The 27,265-nt window shown below is 42.0% G+C and overlaps 1 protein-coding gene across 2 annotated transcripts; it reads right to left on the bottom strand.

Annotated features, from left to right (window-relative positions):
- Window positions 1-1,200: 1,200 nt before the first annotated feature.
- Window positions 1,201-27,138, bottom strand: TAF5L (TATA-box binding protein associated factor 5 like). 2 transcript variants are annotated; one of them, XM_030556871.1, is made up of 6 exons: window positions 27,037-27,116; window positions 25,842-25,883; window positions 20,256-20,400; window positions 14,322-14,426; window positions 10,917-11,641; window positions 1,201-3,161 (listed from the first exon to the last, which is right to left on the bottom strand). In XM_030556871.1, the coding sequence occupies exons 3-6, from the start codon at window positions 20,395-20,397 to the stop codon at window positions 2,364-2,366; spliced, it is 1,770 nt and encodes a 589-aa protein (XP_030412731.1). In that variant the 5' UTR covers window positions 20,398-20,400; window positions 25,842-25,883; window positions 27,037-27,116; the 3' UTR covers window positions 1,201-2,363. The 2 variants fall into 2 exon arrangements, with proteins under 2 accessions (XP_030412731.1, XP_030412730.1); XM_030556870.1 differs by lacking the exon at window positions 25,842-25,883 and having other exon boundaries at window positions 27,037-27,138.
- Between the last annotated feature and the right edge of the window lie 127 nt (window positions 27,139-27,265).

Below are 27,265 nucleotides of genomic sequence, written 5' to 3'. Positions count from 1 at the left end.
TTTTAAAATAAAATAAAATAAATAAATATATAGAGGTGAGAAACAACAGACCTCAACTCTACTGTCCCTCTGCAAATTTGTGTACACAGTCAATCCCTTACCTCTCTCTAAAAATGCAAAGTTTCAAAAAGTTCAACAGAAGATTGTTGGGGGCCGAATAGATCTGGACAAGGAGGAGAAGTCTGGAGATAAATGTGAGAAGTGAGGGACATATGCTTGTTTTGTTAAAATATTATATGTTTGCTGTTGAAGAAAAAAAATCCAGAATACTTAATGATGTTGTTTTAGCTGAACAAGGTAAATGTCTGTCTGGTGATGTTCTCCTAATATAGCATGACAAGAAAATCCTCCAAATATTAATGATTAACCTGTTGAATTGGAGATAGTTCACCTCCCAATTTACCTTTGGTCAATGAAATAACCAAACAATCATTCATTTTCTGATATAGCTGTAAAACTCATCTGAAAAGTTTTCAAAATAAATCACTGTTTAAAAATGTATAATGTGTACCTTCTAAAAATGAAACCTACATCTATCTCTGAGTTGTGAAGAATATGTATTAAGGTTATAACAACCAACAAGAATGCACTTTATGTAGAAAACCATGATTAAATTGAGTCTGATTAGTGATTTAAATCAAACCCACCCTGCTACCAATCTGAGCTGGATTTGAAATAGTGACAAAAGCGAAGGGCTGTATATTCCATTACCTGTCCCATGAGCCATTTATTCAATCCTCAGATTGTTTTTGGTCTGAAAGAGGGAATCCCACTCACAGTCCATAACATTTAGGGGTATATCAGAGACAATCAGCATTTTAATAGTGACAGCATTTTCTCCAAAGACATTTTGGTCATGCCCTTATTTTGCTGCTCAAAAAACATGTAAAATAATTATAAACATTTAAGTTTCAGGTAATTTAAACTCAGGGGGATGTGAGATGTGTAAGACAAGACATCTCAGGAGAAAAATTATGGTATTCCGCACTCGAGTTCCTTTAGCGGCAGTTCTACTCCATTACTTGCCATCAAGGTTAGTTCTGTTATGGGGGCACTAGTATAGCATAACCAACAAGCATCAACTCTCCTTGCTGCAAAGTGTATTGAGATGTAACCCAACCAATGAACCTGCCTTCATCTTCCACACAAGTCAGCGCAACCCTAAATTCCCCACAAAGAGACTTATGCTTTTTTTTTTTTTTAAACTAAATGCTTTTAATAGAAAACAAAATACAAAATAACTCTTTCCAGAAAGCAGAAGTATTTAATCTTCTCTTCAAAATGACAAACTAGGACTTGCATTCTCCTCAGATCCTGATTTTAAATGCTGACTATTTGTTTCACAATGTTTATATAATTGATATTGCAACATTTTGAGAAAAATCCAACGCTGGCAAAGCTGCCTCCGTGTATGCACAATAATTTAGTAATACTATTTTCCATTTCACGTGTCCCCTTCCCATCTTCCAAAGACTGCCAACTTCCATTTGCTGAAATATTTTTGGTGAGGTGCAGACATGACCCTTTCCTATGACGAGGCCAAGTTTCTGCTGTTAAGTTCCATCAGGCTCTCACACTCTTCTCCAGCCAGGGTAAGTCATTAATCACCCCCAAATCACCACTCTCGCCTACTCCCTCCACCTCCAAAACACAGTGCAACAAGATTTGGAAAAATCCCAAATTCCTGGACCAGGAAGAGTTACAAATCTCATAGGAAGTGCCAAGAATTTAACCCAAATGATAATGCAGAGATGGGCTGTTACATCAGATTTCCCTCCCCTTACTAAAAAAGGCGATTTTTTTTTTTACATTATTAGTCCAAAACACTTCAGTAGTGCTATTGTGAGCTGTAGTGATTGGGACCATTACTGTAAATAGTCATTTTCTTTTAATATAAGGGTCTTAAATTCTGGTTCTCTGCAATACCAGAAAAAGAGAAAAGCCAACTGGGCCAGTAGTTACACATATGCGAGCGCACTCATGCCTCCACTAATAACAGGTAGGATATGCCCATCAGTCAATGCAGAGTATTTAAGTGCAGGTCAGCAGCTTGTCCAGTTGATAATTTCACTTGTCTGGACTAGGCTTTTGGCTGTCCCAAGCTACTGAACAACAGGCTCTCTCTTCCCCTCTTCCTCTGCCCTACCAGTATCAGACTAGGTTAAAGTTTTCTGCCATTCCCTCTTCCTCTCTCTCTGTTCAACAGTATAGGTCCTTTTATGGGAAAGCCATTTGAAAATATTTGCAACATTTTGAACATGTCTGCTAATGGGAGAGAGGAAGAAAGTGTTTCACAGTCAGTAATTTAATCTCAGCTGGTAATGGACTCTGGCATTCAATACTGCCACCCACCTCCCTAAAAATTAATGTTCCTGATTTTCTTGTGCAATTCCAGTCACCAGAAGAAGGTTACAGGCCATAAATTGTACACTCAGTACACTATTCATCTGTCCGGTATATACACCCACCAATTCATTGGAAGAACCATCTGCAGGGGCATTGCAGTATGTGTTCCGAATGTCCCAAACCCGAATAGAATTGTCCATCGATGCAGAGGCAATCAAACTACTGTCGGGGCTAAAAGTAAGGCTGGTTATATTGTCCGTGTGCCCCCTCAGTTCTTTGTAAAGAGTGCCAGATGCCAAGTCCCACAGCTTTAACCGCTGGTCTTCTCCTGCTGAAGCCAGATACTTACCATTGGGAGAAAATGCAAGTGCTAGCACAGGGCCACGGTGACCTGTGAAGAGGCGCACAGAGTTCCCCTGCTGAGTACTCCATAAGCGCACAGTTTTGTCTGTGGATCCTGTAGCCAAGTAGTTGGAATTAGGGTGAAATTTTACACAGTCCACATCTGCTAAGTGGCCCGCGTATATTCGCAGTGGGTATGTCCGATCGAATGACCAGAGTCTTGCTGTGCGGTCATGGGAACCACTGGCAAAGTACAGGCTCCAAGGACTTATGTCCAAATCCCAGACAGGGTAGGCATGCCCTTGGTACAACACAGTGTTTGTAAAACTTCCAAGGTCCCAGTATCTGATGGACATGTCCTCAGAACAAGATAAGAGTCCCGAACTGTCTGATAGGAACCTCGTGCTATACACCGGTCCACAATGTCCTCTCAGTACCTTCATTTCTGTGCCTACATTGTTGTCATCTTCCTCCTGGACAGTGCAGAAAACAAAAGAGCATATTTATTTGTTCAACAAGAAGCAACAAGTGAGAACCAGGCTGGAGTGATCTCAGAGGATCCTCTCCCTTGCCACCGTCAAAAAAGGGAGAACTAGTGGTAGAGTTATAGATGTCCGTTCTGTGTAACATAGTAATGTCTACTTCTCAAGCATGTTTACTCCATGCTAGATCTTATGTAGACATGCTGAAAGAGTTTTGGTTTTATCTTCACTTTCCATACCCCCATTCCCATCTCTGAAGGAACCTTAAATTCAGGGTTTGTCTACATGGGGAGACACAGGAAAGTTAATCCAAATTAATTTATAAAGTGGATTAGTTAAACCACACTAAAAACACTGTAGGGATACTCTTATTCAGAATCAAAGTGGCCTTAATTTGGTTTATTTTAGTCCACTTCCAAAGTGAATTAAACTAAAACGAATTAAAGAGACAAGGTGTGTGAGGTAATGTCTTTATTGGGGACCAACATGGCCACAACAACACTGCATAAACCAAGTTAAGGCCACTTCAATTCTGAATAAGAATTCCACACAAGAATTTAATGTGGTTTAGTTATCCACTCTAAAGTCACATCTTTATTTAATTTGGTTTAATTTTCCTGAGTGCCCTGTGTAGACAGGACCTGAGATTATATTAAAATAGACAAGACAGGCTATTTTAAGATGTATTCTTTTTCAAATGTCTCCTCCTTTGGCACACTTGCTAAACGCATTTGGTAACTTCCTATTCACTCTCTACTAAACTCTTGGCAGTAGTGTGGAAACAGATTTTGGCACCCAGTGCTTTGGTGTACTCATTATTGGAAATGAATGTCCCTCTGGATAACAGAAACCCAGACTTCTAGCAGAAAAAAGATGCAGCAGATTAAAAGAAATGAAGGGCAATTGAAAGCAATGCTATTATGCATTTCCTCCTCCCCCAGATGTGAATAGAAATATAATAAAGTCACAAATCTTTCCTTCATCAAAGCAGTACCCAAGAGGATTTCATGATATGGTTTACAGCAACCGAATCTCTACTATGGGGGTGTAGCACAGAGACTACAGGTTCTAACTCGTAAAGCTCCATTTTTAGCCAACTGTCCACCTCTGCCCTGGATGTAGCATTGCTTGCTGGAGCCTGCACTGTCTGTAAGCCACTTCTCCATATATTAAAGGTGAGGGCTTGCAATCTGCAGCATGTTAGGTTAATCAGTTGTTGACCTACGATTCCTGACAAAGTTGCCAATAAAAGCCTACTGAGGTTCCCTATTTTACAGGGCAGTTGTAGTAATTTACGTAAATCCAGAATTTTAGTTTTATGCCCTCCCAATGAATTATGATTTCTAGACAGTTAGCTAGCATGTGTAACTTCTTCTGCTCAGAAGCAGTCTCGTATTCCAGTAACCTTCTTCTGTACTCAAAAACATGCACCCAGATATTCACAGACCACAAATCTTCTGTTGGTTGAGGACTGAGTTCCATTCCTTTGTTTCCAGTGTCACACAGGAAATGCTAACCACAAAGAACATTCTACACTCCATTTTGTATTTTAGTTGAGTTATTTCACAGAATTATAGAAATTTATGGTTGAAAGGGACCTCAAGAAGTTCTCAAGTCCAGCCTCCTGCACTGTGGCAGGACCAAGTACACCTAAAACCATCTCTGACAGGTGTTTGTCCAACTTGTTTTTAAATGCTTCCAACTTTCCCCTGGAAGCCTGTTCCAGAGCTTAACTTCTCTTATAGTTAGAAAGTTTTTCCTAATATCTAAATTTAAATCTCCATGCTGCAGATTAAGCCTATTACTTCTCGTCCTACCTTCAGTGGACATGGAGATCAATTGGTCACCATCCTCTATGTAACAGTCCTTAACATATTGGAAGACTTATCAGGTTGCCCCTCGGTCTTCGTTCCTCAAGACTAAATATGCCCAGTTTTTTCAACCTTTCCTCGTTTTCGAAACCTTTTTTTTTTTTTTGCTCTTCTCTTGACTCTTTGTAGCAGTTAGAACAGTAACAGAATTAGGACTGTGCTATCATCAATTTGGGGGGGGGGAAAGAGGAGAATCCATTCTCCTTTAGTAATTTTTCAGAATTACTGCTCCAGGCATGAAACGTGATAATACATACTTTTCTTGGATATATGATAGCATTGAGCATTACTAAGAATATCAATCATCCCTTCCAAAGCAGTTACTACCGCAGGTTAGAGCAGTGTGAACAATTTGTTTCCTCTATATTTCAATATGTAAAACACTACCCTTTTACAAGCCAACAACATGCATTAACAATTGAATTTTATTATTTGTACAATATGGGCTGGAAAAAATATTTTTTTTAAAGAAAGTATTAAAAGAACTTTCCAAATGTCAATCTCTGGTACGAGATCTTAGGGAAAAAAAAATCCCAGACAAGTAAAGTTCTACAGAACTGAAGTGTTTTTATTTCTAAAGCCCTTTTGGTTGCAAAGATTACCTTTCAAATGTGAACCAGTGCAGTGTCATCTTCCGTCGTCTACAGAGAGCTTAATGTGCCCCTGCTGATGCTCAAATCTCTCTCTTACAACAGCTGCTGTGTGACAATTTAACCCTGGTAAATTTCACTGCTGCTGTTTATACCTCTGTGGGAAGTAGTTAAACTAAGAAGAATCATGGTGATTTAATTTCACTCTGCCACTGCTTGGAAAAGCTATGAGCAGCAGATGCAGGTACTTGAGAAGGATCCAAAAAGCAGGCTGAAGGACAGGCAGAATAGCAGAGACTCTTGGTTCCCTGCAGACATACATGCACACAGAGAGCAACAGCAACCAATACTTGGGGAAGAAAACAATTAAGGCTGTGGTATACTGTCTGAAACTAAACAGGAGGTGATTATGTATGTATGTGTGTGCGCGCACACACAGAGACCGTAAAGAACTATTATCTCCCACAGAGCAATTTTTTATTTTTAGTATTGTCCCTTGATCCAATCTGTTTTTTATTAATTTTGGGAACATTTATATAAAGTCACTGAAGTTACTTTTTTTTAAAATGACAAAAATTTCATCCTCAAAACCCTTTCATCCCAGTCACATGTTGGGAAAAAGGGCCAAACCCAGCCCTATACTCTTCTGCCTAGCAACAGTTAGGAAGTGAGCCAGGCCTCAAGATCTTTAGTGGGAACAATGCTGGGCCTAGGCAGCATTTCATTCTTCCACCCCCATCCCTGCACCAGCAGATTATCCTAGACACCTACAATCTCTCTCTTGTCCTGCAGAGCTCATAAGGTTTTCAAGCCGGAAGCCCAATTCCTGCATACAGCTGCACAGCAGGTGAAGGTGCTTGCTTAGAAGAGCCCCTACCCTCTACTAGAGAAGAGGCTCTGAAGGACAGTCTTCAGGCTGCTTCCTTCAGTATTCCTCCTGCCTGGTACCCTAACCCCTCTCTTCCACTCATATGCACCCTGCCACTCAGTATCTTAAGAGCAGAATTTAAGTAGAGCTGCGTCTGACTTCACATCAGAGTTTAGGAGCAGCCACTCCTACAGCTTGGAACAAAATGCAGCATTTTTGCTGTTGATTTATGTCCTAGACACTTACATGGCAACCTTGCAAAGAAGACAATTACGAGGCTGTTTGCACAGCTGCGAAATCAAATTAAATTGGATTGTGAGTATACAGTTAAATGAGAGAATATTAATATAAAGCCTATAGCACATGGGATTATAAAGACAATGGACTTGTCTTATCCCAAAGGGCAGGCTCAAGCCTCCAGCGCTCTTCAGAGATGAGACATCACCAGCATGTTGGGGCATTACACTGAATAAGGAACTTGTTTTCAGCCCTGTAAATTAGACCTGCTAAAAGCCTTTTGACCCTAATAATTTCAGGACGTTGTGCCAACTAGAAGCAACTGCACTTCTGTAACACTCATGCTCTGGGAATTATTTTAATATCTGAATCTCTCTTTTTGTCCATACACAGAGATGTATAAAAAACCCGATGGTGTCACCAGTGCAGTTACGGCAAATGATCTATTGAACATTGGTGCAATCTTACATCATGAGAAACTGAATTTAGTCATTTAGTTTACTGCAAATTAGAAACAAAGTTGAAGGAAAATTACTTCAGGCACTAAGGATATGCAATAATCTCCCCAAAACCAAAAGTATCTGGAGTGAGTGGGGCGGGTGGGGGTGGGGGAAGGAGAAAAACAAGACAATATAGAAACCCTGTATCTCCAAAATGAGGAATCAAAGGCTGTTCTACAGCACCCATGGCTGTAACATCCAGGTGCTTTTTATCTAAGTTATCCTGTGTATTGTATAATTTTCCACTATACTGATCATTTATACATGAACAGCTCTCCCAGATATAGCCTTTCCTTTCACTATCACACATCATGGCACCTGTGACCAGCCAGAATGCTTTTGCTCCGCCTATTTAGGTATTTATGGCCTCCATCCCAATTGTATCTGAATGCCTGTTGTCAAGTTTGAACTCCTGGAGGCCTGTGGCAACATATTCTCATTGGTGGGCTCTCCATTCTATATATTTTTTTCTTTCTAGCCCAGAATTTGGCAATATTAGGACATGTTGTAAGAAGTGTGTTCATCTAGGTTTTTCCCTACATTTGGTCCTGCTGCCAGGATGGTTGGGGTTTTTTGGTCAGTGGGTGAAGGTGGTGGGCCAGAAATTGCTTGGATGTGCACTAATTTTTGACAAGATATTGTTTTAAATTTGTATACAGATATGACAATGGACACAAATGTTAAATAATCAGCAAGAGCCATTGGCGCCAGACTTCCAAAGCCATTTCAGAACACATATAAAGGTATGTAAACACTTGCTAGCAAGAATATATACTCCAAATAATTTGGCAGTGTTTTGCTATTCAGAAGTTAGATATGTAAACAAGGGAATGTATATAGCATAGGGCAACCTGAAGCCAAGAGGCAATCTGAGGTGACCTGCATATTTGTCACAGCACTGATTCAAAGTGATAAGTCCTATGAACTCCCAGAAGCTTATGATGAAAGTAGTTCATAGCCTGATCTTGGGAGAGCCTAAGCTACCAATTTGTACACCCATCTGAAATGGTTAGTTCTAGTAGTACTGAGTATTGAGCCACATTGCTACTAAGCCTGGAAGCCTGCCCCAAGATGACTAACAAAACAATCCCTACTCCTCATAAATAGGGCTCGGAGTTCTCTTTACTATGTCGAAGCAAACAGTCCCTCACTATCTAGATCAGGGGTTGTGCGCCGAGTCTTCATTTATAAACTCTAATTTAAGGCTTCGCGTGCCAGTAATACATTTTAACGGTTTTTAGAAGGTCTCTCTGTAAATCTATATATTATATAACCAAACTACTGTTATATGTAGCGTAAACAAGGTTTTCAAAATGTTTCAGAAGCTTTATTTAAATTAAAATGCAGATCTTATCAGTTTAGTGTGATCCTTGCCCTTGCTTTTCCTTGCCGAGTTTTCCAATGTCTGGCACGTATTTGGATACTTTAAGCTGCACACAGGCTTCTGAGCGATCAGTTGTTAACCGGCTGGCAGGAGGTCAGCGGCTGAAACCCCAGATCGGCAGCTGAAGTGAGTGGAGCTGGCCACTGGTAGGGCTGAGCAAGGCCGGAGGCCTGGACCATGTCTGCTCGGGGGGCCTGTGCTGGAACTCCAACTGAAAGCAAGGCGAGTGGGGCTGCGGCGGGGACCCTGGCTGGCAAGGGGTCAGCAGGCAGAATCCCAGAGCAGCAACTGAGCAGCTCAGCCCGCCGCCACTCTGGGGTTCTGGCCACTGGCTCCTGCCAGCCGGGATCTCAGCCTGCTGCCAGCCTGGGGTTCCTTCACCCCGGCCAGCAGCGGGGGCTGAGTGGGACGGGCAGTGGGATCCTGGCTGGCAGGAGCTGGAGGCAGAAACCTCAGAGCAGCAGCAGGCTGAGCGACTCAGCCTGCTATCACGTGCCATCAAAATTCAGCTCACGTTGACAACCCCTGATCTAGATGCTACTGGGTTTTCTTTAAAGAGCAACACAAAATGGCGAAGCATCAGCAAGAGGATGTTCTCACAGCAAGCTGCTGAGCACAAGAGTAAGGGAGGTCTTGCTTGGAAGGATGATTAAAGAAAGTCAGAGTCACAGTCCTGATCTCCTAATCAGATGCAAGGTGCCACGTGGGTGGCTGCAATCGGAGGGCAGAAATGGGAAAATTGGCACTAACTAAAAGCGATGTGGAATAAACTAGATGATGCTATCTAGCAAAGCCCTGAGGTGAAGACCAAGTATGCAAAGGCATACGCATAATTCTCCTCTCAAACATTACAAAGATAGACTGGAGAGTATCTTACATTTCTACTGGAGAGTGTCTTACATTTCTACAGTGCAGTTTCCTGAATATAGACAGTTCTGCATAATTTCTCTATACTAAACATTTACCCACTGATCAGTTAAATCACAGGTTCTCAACCTTTATGGAGCCTCCCTTGAGACAGTTTGGGAAATGGGCATGGCTCCCACTTCCATGACTCCTCACACCAGGCCCAGCCCCCTTCTGCTCTCTTCTTTTTCTGTCCATTTTCTATCTTCTACCCTCTTCTGTCGGTTCCTTTTTCCCCCCTTCTTGTCTTCTTTTCTCTGTTACTTTTGCTTTGTATTGTCTTAGTCACTGTTCTTGTTTCACTCCTGGTATCCGTCCAGCCTCACTCTCTCACTCACAGGATGGCTATGTGCTTCTGGGGCTGGGCCTCCACTAATGGTTCAATGATACCAGGTTGCATATGTTCTAGTGCAGGGGTGGGCAAACTATGGCCCATGGCCAGATCCGGCCCATCAGGGCTTTGGATCCGGCTCGTGGGATTGCCACTCCCAGGGCACCGCGGGCCCTTCACTGCTCCCAGAAGAGGCCGGCACCACATCCCTGCGGCCCCTGGGGGAAGTGGGGCAGAGGGCTCTGTGCACTGCCCTCGCCTGCAGGCATCGCCCCCTGCAGCTCCCATCGGACGAGAATGGGAAACCATGGCCAATGGGAGTTCGAGGGAAGTACCCGCAGGCAAAGACAGTACACAGAGCCCTCTGCCCACCCCCTGCAGGGATGTGGTGCCGGAGCAGCGCGGGGTCGGGGCAGGCGGGGAGACTGCCCTGGCCCTGGTGTGCGCCACTGCCACCCCACAGCCACTCCAGGTAAGCAGCGCCGGGCTGGAGCCTGCACCCCTTCTGCACCCCAACCCCTGCCCTGAGCCCCCTGCTGTACCCCTCCTGCACCTCAACCCCCTGCCCTGAGCCTCCTCCCACACTCCGCACCCCCACCCCGAGTCCCCTCCTCCACCCCAACCCCTTGCCCTGAGCCCCTTCCTGCACACTGCACCCCCTGGCCCTGCATGCAATTTCCCCACCCAGATGTGCCTCTCGCGCCAAAAAGTTTGCTCACCCCTTTTCTAGGGCTGAGACAAGTACAGAGGGAGCAGGAAAAAAGCAGCTAGGACTGGCAGGCTGCTGCCTGAGCTTGTCCACATAAAATCCTCCCACAGCTGTCTGCATTAAGGGCTGCTGCAGGAGAAGAGAGGGATGGCAGTAGCTCATAAAACTTTCATATTGGGGTGGAGCAGATTCAAGGTCATTCAGCTTTTCAATGCCCTCACAGTTCCTCTCCCCTTCCATGAAGCCCTATCTCCACATCCAAGTTACAAAACATTTCTTTTAGCCTCTCTTATATAAATAGTTTACACACATTCCAAAATGTATAGGGTGAAAAATAAGGATATTCAGACCTCCTCATCCACGATGTCACAAGCCAGGCGGATTCTGGACACGTCTACAAGATGGGGCTCAGATTTTAACTTCCTGGATCGCAAGCTCCACAGCTTTACACAAGAATTATCAAATCCAGCAGCAAGCAGCTTGCTATCCGGTGAGATCTCAGCTGTGTTCAGCAACTGCTCTGTGTTATAGAAGGCATAGAAACAAATGGTGGTTAGTGAAGGAGGCCCGTCCTTGACTCGTTTAATGCTGTCCTGCAGTAAATCCAGCGCTGCCTCATTCTGCAGTATGGAAGCAGGCATGTCTGTTGTTTCCAGGCCATTGCTCTCGTTCCGTGAGGAGCTGCCACTGGCATACAGCTGGTAGTCTGTCCTCTTGGCAGGCTGCACATCCAGGTGAATGTGCAAGGTGAGAACCTTGCAAAGAGCATTGTTGTTGTCACTTTGGAGGTAGCGGAGAAGGTAGTTGTAGCTGTCTTCTTGAAGGCGGATAACATACTTGTTGTCCAGAAATGCCCGGAGCTTGAAGTTGGACAGGATGTCTTGAATAGTCAGGGTAGTCTGCAACTGCTCAATGATATCCTTCTGGCTGGCATTCTGCATGAACATCCCATGGAAGCGACTGTAGAAACTGTCCACTGTGCTCTTTAGGCCATTTTGGACCATGTTAAGATGGAGGTAGACAAAAAGGGGATACAGAAGAGGCATCACTTCATGGCTGTGCTGGGAATCTGAATCTAAATCAAAAACAACAACAAGCAGCATTTTGGTTTCTCTCAATCTATTTTCTGCTAGAAACATAAATCAAAAATTTATTCAAGCTGCTTTCAATGGCATTAGAGGACAAATGTCTAGCCTTCTGTTGGTGTTTCTAAATAAATACTTGGTGTCCCTAAAGGGAAAATAGAGAATCTATTGCATCTCTGATTTAAAAAACATTTTTAGTTCAGCAAGAGGGAGACTGTCAACATAAAATTCACTTTGAAATAGCTTACTTCTGTTACTAACAGCACTTTAAATTAAGGCCCATTTATTAAAATACACACCATAAACAACATGACCGCTGGAATTTCTTTTATGAATTTAGAAGAAAGAGCATTTAAAATAGGAAAACTATGTACTGAAATAATTGCACTTTAAAATTAGGATATGTTAAAAATTGTACACCAGACCTCTGTAATGTTTAACACAGAATTATTTACCTACTTTAATTTGGGCCTGTACTGAGTGGTTTTCCCAGCTCCAGAACAACTTGCATTTGGTGCTTTTAAATGCATGGAATTGATTCACAAATGAAGGAAGAGAAACATACTCTCTGTTTATTTTGAAAACGTCCTGCAACGCATTGTGCTTCACAGTTTTATTTGTCTCTGCTCTCTCTCTTTAGCCAAAACAAATCCCACCAGTAATTTCTGGAACACAGTGTAATGTACACCTGATTGGGATACACTGTACCTTGAAGAGACTATATCTGTGTAACAACTCCACCCCTTTTTAAGGCAGCTTCTTGGGGCTGTTTTCCTTCCAGGTTCAAGTGGCTGCAGGGAGCTGTAGCATGCCAAGCAGTGCCACACACGCCGTGGCAGCATACAGGGCCACAACAGAAATTTACCAGCAGCTCAAGCCTCAACGTTTGTGTATGATGCATTCAGATGAATGAAACAAAATATATTTTAAAAGCCTTAAAGGTGGGTCTTTTTCATCCCTTTTTATTTCTTTATTCCCATTTCTCTCTGCCTCTTGCCTTCCCAGACATCATTTTCTCTTTTTCCTTTCAAATCAATGAGAAAAGACAATGGAAAAGAACCTAAGTATTCTTCCAACACTTTTTCCCTTCCATCCTCCCATTTTGCCTCTCTCTGTCTCCTTTTGTAAACCTCTCCCCCCTCTGCATTCTTTCTCCCTTCTCTCCCAGGTCATACACAACCAATGAGTGCTTTGCACACTCTGAACTCCCAAGCTGACAGATGGTGCTCTGTTCCATTCCCATGCCTCAGAAGTGCTGAGAGGAGGAAGACCTCACTGGAGAAGAGGCTACAAGTTGGCAGGAATGGGGGTGAGAGAGAATGGGACCTGCAGGAGCCCTACAGGAATGCACTGCTGAGAAACGTGTAACAGCAGCTTTTCAGTGCCAGTGTAGACAGAGACGGCAGGAGCAAGCCCTTGGTGAGCTTCATTTGGCTGTCTGGCTGCAGGTTACACATCTTAGATGCAGATATGAAAGTAGGTTAAAGTTCAAGTCAGAAGGGGATCAAGCAGGTAAGATCAAAACCAAAAACAGAAGGGGATAGGAAAGGGGAAAGCAGCTGACAATTGGAGCCTTGAAGGCTGTCTTAAAAGGCACCTGTGAGCCTCAAGCAAGAAGATGCTAAGAAAACTGCACCCTGCATCTAATACATGAGGTTCACCTGCAATCCTGAACAGCATCTCCACCCGCCAAATCATAAAAGCATGCAGCAGTTTGGCATCAGTAATGCAATGGTGGTCACGATAAGTCTACAGACCAGCTACATTATATACTGTGATGGGAAATCTTCCCAACTAACCCTCCTCAACTCCAGCAGGAATATTAATCCTAACTTAAATATAACTAATCGATAGAGCTCTCCCCATAGCCGTGAAGGCTGGCAGTCACACACAACACTTTGACTGGCCACTTCTGTACTTCTCTCCCCAGAAGCCCCTCCCACTTTTTACTGCCACCTACCCTCCCCCCAAGGGTCTTTTCCTTTCTAGAAAGATCAAGTTCTCTTTCATTTTGGGGGCACACAGTGACAACATTGTTCGTTTCTTCCCCACATCCTCTAGTTCCAAAAAAACTTTGGAGCAATGCTCAGGTAAATTTAAAGGAACACAGTTCCTCTCAAGATCTAGACAACGAAAAAATGAGTTAAAAATAGCTTCAGGCATTCAGATACCATAATGTCTGAAAAGCTAACGAGAACGGAAATAGAATAGCACTACATCTACCTCTAAAATGATCTGCCAATTTTAATGTTTTACAATCACACCTTCCTTTTTTCATTTCTTAAAAAAAATAATACATCTTTCCCACCCTCCTGTTGCTGCATGGAAGATCCACGCAAACATGAATGGTAAACTGACCGACTGAGAAGGGAAACAGCAAAACTGACTATGCACAAAGTAAACATACTGAAAAAGATAAATATTTCCTTTCTCTAACCTTTCAGTTGCAGTAATCTTAAATGTTAATTTGTTTTACCTATTTTTAAAGGTAAGTGGTGGAATCCCTTTACTCACTGAAGCTACAGGAATTCAGATTTAGGTCTCTTGGACATAGAGTCACCCATTCAAAAAAGAATTTTAAAGACTTTGAGCTAATACTGTATACTATACAAAATTAAAAATGTATACTGCCTGTCCAGAATCTGCTATCCTCCTCCCACAGCTGCTTACCTGTGAGAAAACTGCGTAATCGTCCAAACTGCACTTCATATTGCTGTGGCTCTGCCAGGCAGGGAGCTGCAGACACTACGTTGGCACAACCAGATTCAGATTGGACTAGGAGAATAAAAAAAGAATTAGAATCCAAGGGTATTTGTATCTGAAAGTGTCAAAATTCATAACATAAAATTGAACAAAATGCAACCAAAAGAGACAACATTTCAGGATGTGGGCCATGTACTGCAAAGCATTAGATACTGTCTCATAGGGCATTTGACAAACTATTAATCCAAAATTACATAAATTAGGGAAAATGGAAAAGGACAAAGGTTGCATATATTAGGTACTGTACTGAAAGCTTGACAAGAATCAATAGTTACCCACCATTTAACTTTCAAATAAAGCACAAAGTTCTTGGTCTCAAAATAGTTACAGATCCCTTTAGATTGCCACTAGATAATTGAGTACAGTCCTACAACCCTGTGTGTGCTAAAATAAATCATTCTTATTGAAGCAAACTTGTGTTTCTCTCTCAAATGAATCTATTACATGAAGTGAGGAATTCCCAGAGAATCTCAATTCTACAATTGGAGATATTAAATCAGATTATCAGATTTCTTGAATATAGGGACTGCTCATCAATTACTACGTATCTGTATTGCAGCAGTGTCTAGAAATCCCACTAAAGAATCAGTGCCCACAAATTCATACCTTTACTTTTTCAAACACCTAGTTTTTATCAAAATGTATCCTTATGCAGTCCACAGCAACATGAGAGCATGTTATAGAAAAGCTGTATCCACCAACTGATCTGAGCTGTAACTTTCGACCAGCCTACATGTACAAAATATCGAGTAATTTGCAGGAGGGAAGAAAAAGACCTTGTAGTGGTCCTTGTGACTACCTTTCCAAGGGAGTTTTGTTTTGACAAATACATGCCATGGCCAAAAAAATAGGGATTACATTGTTTTTCAGAAAGATCAATATTAACTCTGGTAAAGATAGCTTTGAAGTATTCAAAAAAGGGATCCCCATCAGAGGAAGGAAAACCAAAATCTTCCACCTCCTACACTTATCCACAACTCTCTGTGACACTCTAAGCAGATTACATCTGTATACTATTAAATTTTGAATGTCAAAATGTAAATTTTAAAATTTGTAATAATGTCTTGATTCTTTTGCTTTTCCTTCTCACCTGTTTTTCTCTTTTTACTATACTTTTTCTTTCTTATGAATTTTATCATTCCCTCTTTCCTTCACTCCCCCTTCTTTTATGCATGTTTATACTCTCCTACATCCTCTCCTTCTTCCCATATGTTCTCAATCCAAACCCCTCAATTTCTTCCTCAGTCTCTTTATTCCTAGTCCTCATCCTGGTCCCCGTCTTGCTCTCTAGCATTCACAAAACTCAGTTATTACAGGCCTGGAAGCCTATAAACAAAGTTGCCAGTTTCCACATGCTGAAGAGAGAAAGGCCAGTGTCCATCTTACCCCTGTTATGTCCCACTGGAAAGAAATGAAGATAGCATTGAGCCAAAATTCACATGTGCCCCAGCATTAACCTCACCCCTGCTTTATAACAAATAGGCATATCTTTCATCAGCGTAGGGACATGCAGTGGTCATGTTTACAGGTTCCCAGGGCTTAGCTCAATTCAACTGCAGGAGCATAAAGATAGCTGCAAAACTGCAGCCCCTGCTGTGAACAAACTCCGTGCTAGTGAAGTTACATGGATAACAATATCCCACCCCTCCCAAATCCCCTATTTCCTAAATACACACGTCTAAACCCTGTTGGAAGATTGTTTTCCCATTACCCAGCTACTTTGGAAATTCAGAATTGGTAGGAATTCCATATAGAAGCAAACAGTTAGGTTCTGAAGGCATGCTGTGTTGCATAAAATCTTAGCAGTGATGTAAAAAGGAAAAAACCTATGTATTTATTGAATGACTTCAAATTTGTTTTTCTACTTCTAAAAGACAAAGTTTTTTAGGCTCACTTAATGGCTACAGTTCAGATTCTGTTAGTGCCTGGACTTATGGCTCAACAAAGTCAACATTCTCTATTAGAACTATAATATACAAACTTTGCTCAGGTTAACCTAAAAAAGTGTTGCACAGCAGTTTACAAAGTCAGCTACATCAGTCATCTGAACAGCCCAAACAGTAGCAGCCCAATTACAAGAGCTTGCCTTTTATGTGACTCACCCATTTACGCAAATATGGCTATTCCGTAATAAAATCTCTATGCAGGGTTAAAGAAAAGATTTAGCGTCAGCTCTTTAGGATGTTCCAGTTTCCCCAGCACTACCCTTGGCAATAGGTCCTGATTTTGACATTCCCATAGGTAATGGGAGTGATCTGCCACTCTGCCCATACCATACAGGTGCACTCTACTGAGTACCACTAAATCTCTGCTTAGCCCTGTGCAACTGACTTAGTTTTTAAAACCAAGAAGATCACCTTACATGTAAGACAGAAGGGTGTTACTTTTGAGTAATTAACTCGGGAAAAGGCTAATTGCGCAGTTATGCTGTTGCAATTTGCGCTTTCAACAATGCTTCCAATGCTCATTGCCATCATGCAAACAGTAACCAGATACTACATATGAGCCAATTACAAGTAGTTAGAATTCTAGCTCTTTCCCTTCTGACATTTTACACAGGAATCAAGAACTCAATCACTCCCTAAAAACTCCTGTGGAGCAGGGAGAGCTGTTTTCAGGTGTATTTTCCTTCTGAAAGAGAGAGAGATTTTGGGTGTATATACACATTTCTTTCAGTTCTACTATGGACAGTTTCCTTCCCACCCTCTCCATTGGCCATGAGAGCATCTATTGATAACATCTGTTTTCTGATTTCAGTTCTTGTAAATGGAGCCAGTTATGTGACCTGCCAATAGATTGAAAGGAACTATCCTAGCTGAAATGATGATCTCCCTTGTAGTGTTCTATTTTGGCTAACAAAAGTGTTCTCTTCAGCTGATACACACAGGATGGCTACTCTCACAGTTTTATTTGTCTGTTAGAAAGTTATCAATTTACCTCACCCACAGGTACATGTATATACCTGTATTAGAAAAACCTGCTGCAGGTTCACTTGCGCTACTGGTGCATTGTGCTTCTGGTCCCATAAAGGGCAGAAGATGAGCTGGGAGGAAGTTCTGCTCCCCAGTTTGTACGCTGCAGTGAAGGCCCTAAAACAGACAAAATAGCTAGAGAGATATAGTGACCATATCAAACATTTGGGATGGGCTGAGGTAAAGCAATTCTGAAGGAAGGAGGAAAAAGTAAGTGCCAGTATAGGAAAGAAAAGGAAAAGTATATAAATCAAGTAAGGAGTATGAAATATATCTAGAAAGAACAGAAACTACAGTACAGGAGATAGGCAAGAATAGGAAGTAAATGACCCAGAGAATTAAATGGAAGGACTGTTGTTTAGAAAACAATATGGCAAAAACAATCAGGGAAACAACTGAACAGGAAAAGCAAGGGTGGGTTTTGTTCGGGAGTCAGCAGGAGATTTTTAGGAAAAGTGATGAAAATAGTTATTCCAAGAGCATTTCAACACAGGCTTTTTTACTGTAGTTAGATGTAGTCTAATTATCAGTCTTCAAGACCAAGGCAACCTCCATAGTCAGGATATGTTGCAGGAAGACCATCCAACCTCCACAGTCTGGATCAGCCCAGTTTCCATTTTTATATTTGTTTTAACTCACGAACAAAGAACTTTCCAGAGGTTCGCTCTCATCTGGAGAACTGTAACTTATGCACATTGTGCTCCCACTGAACATGTCTGAAATGAACTAATAGTGACCACCTCAACAAATGACCGCTGACTGCCCAGAGTTTGGGATCTAATGAAAACTGATCACTGCGTTCTGGATCACCAGCAACAAAATCCTTGAACTGGCAGGAGGATACACACTAATGAACAGAAATGTATTTACGGTGTTTGGTGGTCAGTTAAACATACAGGTATTCATACTCTCTTATCTAAATTAGGTTTTTATTTGTATGCAAAGTAGTAAGATTTGCAAACACCAACATAATCCCACCAGCATCTACTGTCAGACTACATGTCACTGAGATTATGGCTCCCGAGTCCTAATCCCATTGTTACACTGCCTTCTTCTTTCCCACTGTAGCCTTCAGCAAAATCATTTCACATTTTCACTTCAGTTGCATCCCATTTAAAATGAGAATACTTCTTCACAGGTTTGTTGTGACGATTACATGGAATCATAGAAATGGAGGACTGATAGAGACCTTGAGATGTCATCAAATCCAGCCCCCTGTACTGAAGCAGGATCAAGTAAACCTAGACCATCCCTGACAGGTGTTTGTCCAACCTGTTCTTAAAAACCTCCAATGATGGGGATTCCTTGGAAGCCTTTTCTAGATCTTAACTATCCTTATAGTTATAAAGTCTTTCCTAACCTCTAACCCAAATCTCCCTTGTTGCAGATTAAGCTCATTACTTCTTATCCTATCTTCAGAAGCCATGGAGAACAATCAATCACCAACCTCTTTTAACAGTCCTTAACATAACTGAAGACTTATCAACCCTTGGTCTTCTTTTCTCAAGACTAAATATGACCAGGTTTTTTAACCTTTCCTCATAGGCTAGGTTTACAAAATCTTTTATCATTTTTGTTGCTCTTTTCTGGACTTTCCCTAGTTTCTCCATATCTTTCCTAAAATGTGGTGCCCAGAACTGGACACAGTACACCAGCTGAAGCCTTACCAGCGCTGAGCAAAGTGGGACAATTACCACCCTGCATCTTACATACAACACTTGTTAATATACGCAGAATCATATTAGCCCTTTTTGCAACTGCATTACATTGTTGACTCATACTCAATTTGTGATCCACTATAACCCTGCTATAGCTATTGTCTGAAAATGGTTTGAAGATGAAAAGCTGTAAAGAAGCACCAATTATCATTTCTCTTAGGTCTATAAAGAGTTGAACCTGCCATTTACCCATAGCTTGTTACACTCTGCTTCGGTATTGTGGCAGGTCTATTCTAGAAATGGAAAAGATCTATTTTATCATCTTCTAGTCTATCTCCCTGTCAATGCACGATTGTGCAGTAACTAGTATTTTGTCCAGGCAAGCTGTATGTATCACAAGAAACAGAGTGTGTACCACTCCCCTTGGGAGGCTGCCACAGGCTGAGAACTCACCAACAGAAAACTCCTCCTCCACCAAACATTCAACCTATATTTTTTTACCTTTAAACATGAGTTTCATCCTTCATTATAACCCCCACCCTTTGGTGTTTACATTCTTGCAATATTTGTGGACTGCTGTGTCCCTCCCCTTCAAGTTTTACAGCGAAGAGTGCCATAGACATGGTTTGAAAAACAAACAGATATGTTCCTGGGGCGGAGGGGGATATGTTGCGGGTGGAGTAGACAGTGTAGCAGAGATCCAGGAGCTCTTAGAAGGGAAAGAGAGAGAGAGTGCATGTAAACACTTTCCATTCCAGCCATTATGGGGTTCTCTTGAGGGATGTGGAAGGGTCTTTCAAAACTACATGACAACTACGAGCCAGAGAAAGAAACAGTTCCTGTTATTTTTATTTCATATGATTCTGTGCTTCTGTAACACAAAGTTGTACTGGCTTTTCCTATTCATATGCAATTTCACCCTTAGGTTTTTTCACTGTCAGTACTCACCAGATTTCTCCTTCCCACAGAGCATAAATGGGTGTTTCAGAATATTTGCCCAGATTAATTAGCTAACCTTTTTCCTCTGTCATTAATCTTCTTATTCTTCTGACCATGTTTCTGGTCTAGGGCCCTTTACATTTTATCTTCCCCACTACTGTTTGTAACTCCTCCCAATTTAGTATTTGAAACATTCCCTCTGAAAATAAGTTACTATATAGAAACTACATATTTTCCACTACTCCTCCCATAAGTATGCATGAAAAATTTACCTGTGAGATTAGCTGCCATCTCTTCAGCAGTCTGACACAGCCTCAGCCCTTGTTTTAGGGGACCTTCTGAGTCCACATACTGACGGCGCTTGAGGTAGCAGGACACTGCCATCTGAATCTGTTCTGTGCGTACACGTTTCATGACCTCAAAAGAAGAAAAAAAAAAAGATAGTGCTTAAAAATATGGTTTACAGGTGGGTTATGTATCTTTTTCCACAAACATAGTATCTGCATTAAACCTGACTGAAAACAAATGGTTCAACACTTCCATTATACTAGGAACCACAAAGGCAGATTCTTTAGATATTGAAGTATGAGAGATACCCTTAAGTGCTCATCTCCGAATACCTCAGCATAACTAGACACTGAAAGAGTAAGAGAAAACGGGAGTGGTTAGCCAAAAGATTTTACTTAGCTAAAAGAACATCCGTTATAAGGTAGCAAAAGTAACTTGCAAAGTTTGTTTTTTAAATTGGCTTGTGGCCTTTCCCTCACCCCCTTTTTCATTTTGATGTATATGGAGGGCCTGAAAGGCATGTTTCTCCTACTTGCTTTTTCACATTAGAAATTCAAGTCCTGTTTAGCCTTAAAAGACTGATGACTGTAAAACCAGTGAAATTACATCATCACATGAATGAAGGTTGATCAGCAAAGAAGGGAACAGATTTTTAATCATACAACTAAAACCTTTTTTTAAAAGGAAGTTTAAGAGGCAAGAGCTAACATTATACAACTTCTGGGACTTCCAGGAGGTCCTCCAGCAAAACCCGGGAAGACCACAGTTAACATTCCTATTACTTCAAAGGTAAGAAGCAGAACTCTCTGCACCCTTCTCTCTCCCTTGCCTTCCCCATATCCAGTCACCCCTTTCCCACACATCTTTTGGGGCAATCCTTATACAAAAAGAAGTAATACAAGTTGATTAGAAATTATTTGCAGTACTGTAATATCAGTGAATTTTGCAAACATTTTCTAAAAATGTCATAGCTCCATAAAAGAATGAGTCTGCTTGCATCAGCCTATAGTTTGTGACAAACGGAACATTGGTCAGATGTTACTTGAATCCGCCTTGCCCACTAATGACACTTAGTCAAAAAGCCATAGACTATTCAGAAATTTAGGGATTAGGGAAATTAAGAGTTTTAAGTGAAATAAACACCAAACATGGACATATGGTTTATTAAATATGGATTAGTGCCATTCTTCTTCTATTGGAAGAACGAGCTAAAGAACTTAAATATTAAGTCTGCTTCCTACCTCTCTATCCTATGTCCCCATTCCCACTACAAAAAGACCTGCATTTATTTACCATAAATACTAATGTTTTCTGGTTTGAGCAACTATGTTTTAGGAGGTACATCAGTTCTCAGACAAACAACATTAGTTTTAAGGATGTCCTCTCCAAAAACAGAACAAGAGGATTTTAACAGCTTTTTAAAGAGCATGACAGTTGCTTAGCTTTTGTTACTACTCACACACATTTTACAGTTTACAGGAGCAGTTAACACAATTAGCTCTTCTTGAAGTAACAAGTGTGTGTGGATATGAAATTTTAGCAATAGTGGAATTTTAAGAGACCTGTGCTATTGCAAAGCCATATTTACTCTGAGGACAAGTTTAAAAAGTTTTCCATCTGTTCACCTAAGTGAGGCAATTGTGGGGGGCTACAAACAAATGCATTTTTCAATTAAAGAAAAATGAAGAAATTGTATGATTCAACCACAGCTTCCTCCACTCAAAAGAGCTAATAAAATCATATAAAAACAATGTAAATTCTGCTGATATCTTTAACACTTCTCTGCAGAAGGGAGAGGTATAATAGGATTCTATTCAAGTCAACAAAAAAGTGAATGCAGAGAACTCCAAACCCTAACTCCCACCAAGAGATGTTTAAATCAGATTCAGAATCTTTGTTGTTGCAGTCTTGTATTTTATCCAATACTGCAGCTAGTATAACTGATGTATAAGTAACTCACCCAAGCTCACACTAAGGCCTTATTGATGCATACTCTGTGCATAAATTTAACTAACTCAGTTTAGAAACAGATTTAATTAAATCTGTGAAACCCCCTCTTGTAAAGGCTCTTATTTCAGATTATGGAATACCTTAAACTGGTTTATTTTAGCCAACTTAAACTAAATCACAATACCACTCTTAATCCAAAACATGTGCATCTACAAAAGGGCATTGCACTGATTTAATTACATATGTTTCTAACTGATTTAGTTAAATCATTGCACAAACTGTGTGTATATCAGCCCCACACCAGTGGTTCAATATAATCACAGCCTTATTCATTACTAAAACTAACATGAAGCTGCATCAAGGAGAGATGCTCACACATTAGGGCACAGCTCCCTTACACAGCTGACTCATAATAAGCCTGTAACGAGCGAGAGGAATCACTCATTACATTGAGGCATAGAGGTGTTGAACTCCAGCAGATCCTATAAAATGGTAATACCATAAGGGCTGGAGGGGAACAGAGCTCAATCTTTGCCAGCAATTGCTGAATCAAGCAGGTGACTAATGGAGAAGAGGGTAAGTTTGAGGCAAGGGAGAAAGACAAGAGTTTAAATAGGGCTCTCAAATCCTCATATACAGGGATTGGGCATTTTAGGGATGTTAGATCAGGGATTCTCAAACAGGGGTCACTGCTTGTGTAGGAAAAGTGCCTGGTGGGCCCGGCCGGTGTGTTTACCTGCCCTGTCTGCAGGTCCTGGGGATCACAGCTCCCACTGGTCGCGGATTGCTGCTCCGGGCCAATGGGCGCTGCTGCAGGTAAACACACCGGCCCAGCCCACCAGGGGTTTTCCGTACACAAGCGGCAACCCCTGTTTGAGAAACCCTGTGTTAGACCAATTAGATTGGGACTTGCAATACAGATCAGTTACTGGAAGCTCATTCAGGCCTGGGCTTTTCAGAGCTTTGGGGGTAACAGGAAACTAGCTTTTTACATTTGTAGAACCCTGCATGGTTACAAAATTTGTATCCACATCCAATCTGCAAAAATGATCCACGAATAGCTGTGAATATAAAGTGGATCTCTCTGAATTTGCAGGGCTTTATACATTTGCAGGAAAACACTTACTCCCCTTCACTTTCTCCCTTGCATGCAACAGGACTGGGACTGACACTAGGAATGCCATCTCCTAAGAAGATTTTTTCCCCCCTGTAGATAAAGGACGGTTTAAAGTTACCGAATAGGTAACACAGGCAACTGAGAACTGAACTTAAAGAATCTAATTAACTACTTATGCTGCTTAGCAATTCCACTTTTGTTTAATTCTTGTCACCCAACAGGAACTGCTTAGATGGTTTACTACTGAGCAAAACCCCTAAAACATTGGAAATGCATGACATTACTGATACAGGTGCTGTGGTGGTCCAATAAGGCCTCTCTCCTGGAAAGCTATTTTTGCTCCAGCTATCTGCAGCTCAGCTCTTCCACTGGCTATCGGACCTGACTCTTCAGTACTAAAGAGAGTGTTATAATGGAAGCAGGGAAATTATCTGCAGTAAAAGACACAGGAAGAAAAGCCCCAAAGCACCAAAACCAATATTCCTAAAGATACTATGATTTTGATGGCCACTGCAGAGAATATATAAAAATAAGCATATGAAATCAGCCCTTCAGAACGCTGTCAGCAGGGTTCAAATTAGGCCAGATCACACCAGGTCAGAGATCTAGATTCCCCTGCCATCTTGTTCTCTAAAATCTCAACTTTCACTTACAGTCTTTTGCTCTCCTGATTGTGATGAAAGCTTTTAAAATGTGAAATGCCTGAGTCTGCACAAAGCCTGAAAATCACTCAGAGGTCTGAGCTACCTGATTCTTCTTAATGGGGCATCAACTTAAGTGCCCAGGAATGATAACAATATTGACATATTAACTCATCTACTGCTGATCAAAATAAGAAAGAAAAGAGAGGACAGATCATGTTATGAAGCGCTGCACAGTCTACACAAAATTAAATCATCTTGATTTGGTGTCATGAGAGGGTGGAAGGTGGAAAAACGACACTTGCTTCCCCTCCCCTCCCAAGCCCCCCCCCCAAAAAAAGTCAGGAGCCCAGAGGATACCTCAGCTCCAAAGGGGGAGCCAATCCCATAAAACCCAAGCCAAGCTCCCCTTCCCCAGAGCAACAGAAACCTAGTCTGATTTTGTGGTTAGTGTGGGGCCAAGGGCACCTTCCCTGGCTACAATGGTTGTTGCTTCTCCTTCCAGAAGCTGCCTGCAGACTCAGGCAGACCCTAATGCAGTTATGCTCCGTCCATGTTTTCAAGCTTTTCTTTGCATACAAATGGGCTAGTAACAACTTTTCAGAAGCCAGCTTAGATTTTGAACTCATCACATGACTGCAGGAGCTGGGGCCTCTGCCTGTGTTGAGAACTGTATATCCAAGCCTCCATATGAAGACTCAAACCTGATTAGTTCAGCGGAGCACTTATGATCATATTTTAAACAACTGCAGATTCTATGGTGAGTGTCAGGCATTGACTTGTAGCCAGAGTATCATTGCCTTTTATCCCCAAATTGAGCGTTCACTTTCAGGTCAATGTTCTGTTACTGAGGGGCACCAAAATTGGAGTCCATGTGCAGTATAGCAAAACTTCATTTTTGTATGGGGCCTTTCATATAAACTGTAATCCCAGAACACTTTAGAAGTAAATGGACTCAGCTAAAAAAAAAAAATCATTATTTCCAATATTTTTGCCTGTGTCACTGACAACTGAGAACTGAACTTAAAGAATCTAATTAATTACTTATGCTGTTTAGCAAGTCCACTTTTGTTTACTCTTGTTCTCTCTCAACTTCTCAGTACTTCAATGTTTGGGTCACAAATAATGTAGGGAAATGTTTAATTGCTTAAAAGCTACTGCTTCCAGTTGAATTAAAAAAAATAAATTCATGGCATTACTTCTACTAGTCTTAGGGTTCCTCAAAACTTGTTTTTACAAATTCTAAATTTTTGCTCAAATTTTACTTAAGTACCCCCATATATAGTAACAGAAATAGAGGTCCAGGTAAGTGAGACAAGATACATTGTAAACTGAAATGGAGATTAATGAGGTGCAGCAAAATAGGAGAAGCATTCCAGATGGTAGAAACAGTAAGCAGGGGTAGTCAGCAGGCAGACTGTGGGCCAAATCCAGATCACCAGATGCTTTTAAACACACTGTTAAATCTTTTTATTTATTTATCATCATTACTACTATTGAGGTGTGAAAAGTGTTTCTCTGGAGTCTGGACCTTGACCAAGAAATCTGGATCTTGACAAAAAATAAATTTAAACTACCTGCAGTAGATTATACCCTTACCCAACAGTGGAGTTTGGGTTCAGAAATAGAGAAGACAGCTGTTTAACAGTGGTTTTAGTGGAGTTGTGTCCATTTACACCATACCTGCATTTTGGGCACAGTCCATAGAATAAGATTGACCAACCCCATGAAGGAAGTTTCAAGAATGAGATTCAATAGCAAGCTTTGTCTGCCTTATTTCCTGTGTTCCACATGAGCTTGATCTATTTTATTTCCACCCACAACAGATCACCCTCTCCTTTCAAATTCTAATACATCCCTACCTTCCTTAAAGTGAAGCTGTGGGGTCAAATCTTACTTCAGAACTAGATTTTATAAAAAAAAAAAAAAAAGAACACAGTTAGAGCAACAGACCCATTTCCATGAATTTCCCCCCTCCCAACTGAAACAGTATTTTTAAATAATAAAAATTTTCTTTACAATGTTTGTAACCCAAACAAAACACCATTGAGCAAGCACATGAAGACCAGAAAGTGAAAATCAATTTTTCATTTGCATAAACATAAAAAGAATGTTGTTAAATCCCGAATTTTTAACACTTTCAGGATTTATTTGTAACACATAAGAAAAGCTTGAGTTTTACACCGCAGTTGTATTTTGGAAGGCAACTCTGCAAGAGTGGGAATTTGTGGTTCCCCATTTCTCACTGAGCCCAAATCAAATGTGCTCAGTAGAAAGTCATTCATAACTCCCAGCCCTATAACTTGAGACGGAAGCGGGGTTTTTTCATGCATCAACAGCATGAGATTCTGTAGACCAACTTTTGCCTGCAGTGCCACCTGGACAACCTGATTAGCCATCAGTGGGGCTGCACAGGTGTCGCTGAGGGCAGAACTGGACCTGCAGGTCCTTTAGTGCTGGCTCTGATGAAATTAACAGGAAAGCCCCAGCTTGATCTTCAGATCCCAGACTCTGGTTGTAGGGGTGGCAGTTACAAAAGTTATGGTTTTCCTACATGTAAGCTGAGCTCTTGTGACCTAGAATCAATGAGACACAATAATCAAGGAGTCCCACGGAGCCATTTTTAGAGGGTCACTTTTGGGGCAGAATCCGTTCGATAGTCCCCCTCCCAGGCTAATAAAATCAGTGCAGAGCACAGAGGGGGGAAACCACGGGCAGAGAAGGCAGCAGCCGCCAGGGGGAATCAGGAAGCTGGGGAGGAAGGAGATAAAAAGCAAGAGGGAGCGAAGGACAAGCGGACGAGGAGGCAGTGTCAGGGAGGATCCTCATCCCGCTCCCTGTTGCTGGGGCTGCACCGCTGCGGGGAGGGGAGGCCAGGCAGCTGGTTCCCGTCCCCGTGCAGGCGGGCACAGCTGCATCTCCGGCGCGGTGTGTGCCGCCGCCCCAGCCTAGGCCTGCCTCCCTCTCCCTCTCCCTCTCCCTCCCAGGGCCCGGGACGGCTGCCGGGCGCGTTGCACGGGGCAGCCTGCTCGCGCGCTCCGCCCTGGGGCCACTCACTGAGCATCGCAGGCGGCGGCGGCGGCTCCTGCTGCGGGCATAAGGCGGAATCCTGGGCTCGCGCTGTCACTGCGCCCGCCGGCGCGAGACGCCGCTCCCCGCAGCGCGCGCGCAGCCCGCGCCGCCTTCCTTGGCTGCAGCTGCTGCTGCCTCAGTCTCCGCCGCGGCTCGAGGCAGCCGCTCCATGACTGACTGACACAGAGAGAGCGAGCTAAAGCGAGGAGGGCTG

The sequence above is a fragment of the Gopherus evgoodei genome, chromosome 3 (assembly GCF_007399415.2).
Source record: "Gopherus evgoodei ecotype Sinaloan lineage chromosome 3, rGopEvg1_v1.p, whole genome shotgun sequence".
In the NCBI taxonomy this organism is placed as follows: domain Eukaryota; kingdom Metazoa; phylum Chordata; order Testudines; family Testudinidae; genus Gopherus; species Gopherus evgoodei.
The sequence above is the reverse complement of the archived record's forward strand: the minus strand, read 5'-3'. Positions and strand labels throughout refer to the sequence as shown.

Bases quoted from the DNA above. Each gene is read 5' to 3' on its own strand.
- TAF5L (XM_030556870.1), bottom strand. From the start codon at position 20,397: ATGAAACGTGTACGCACAGAACAGATTCAGATGGCAGTGTCCTGCTAC. The intron at 14,427-20,255 runs GTAAATTTTTCA...TTATTCTCCTAG, and splicing joins GATGGCAGCTAATCTCACAG to TCCAATCTGAATCTGGTTGT. The intron at 11,642-14,321 runs GTAAGCAGCTGT...TTTTTGATTTAG, and splicing joins ATTACGCAGTTTTCTCACAG to ATTCAGATTCCCAGCACAGC.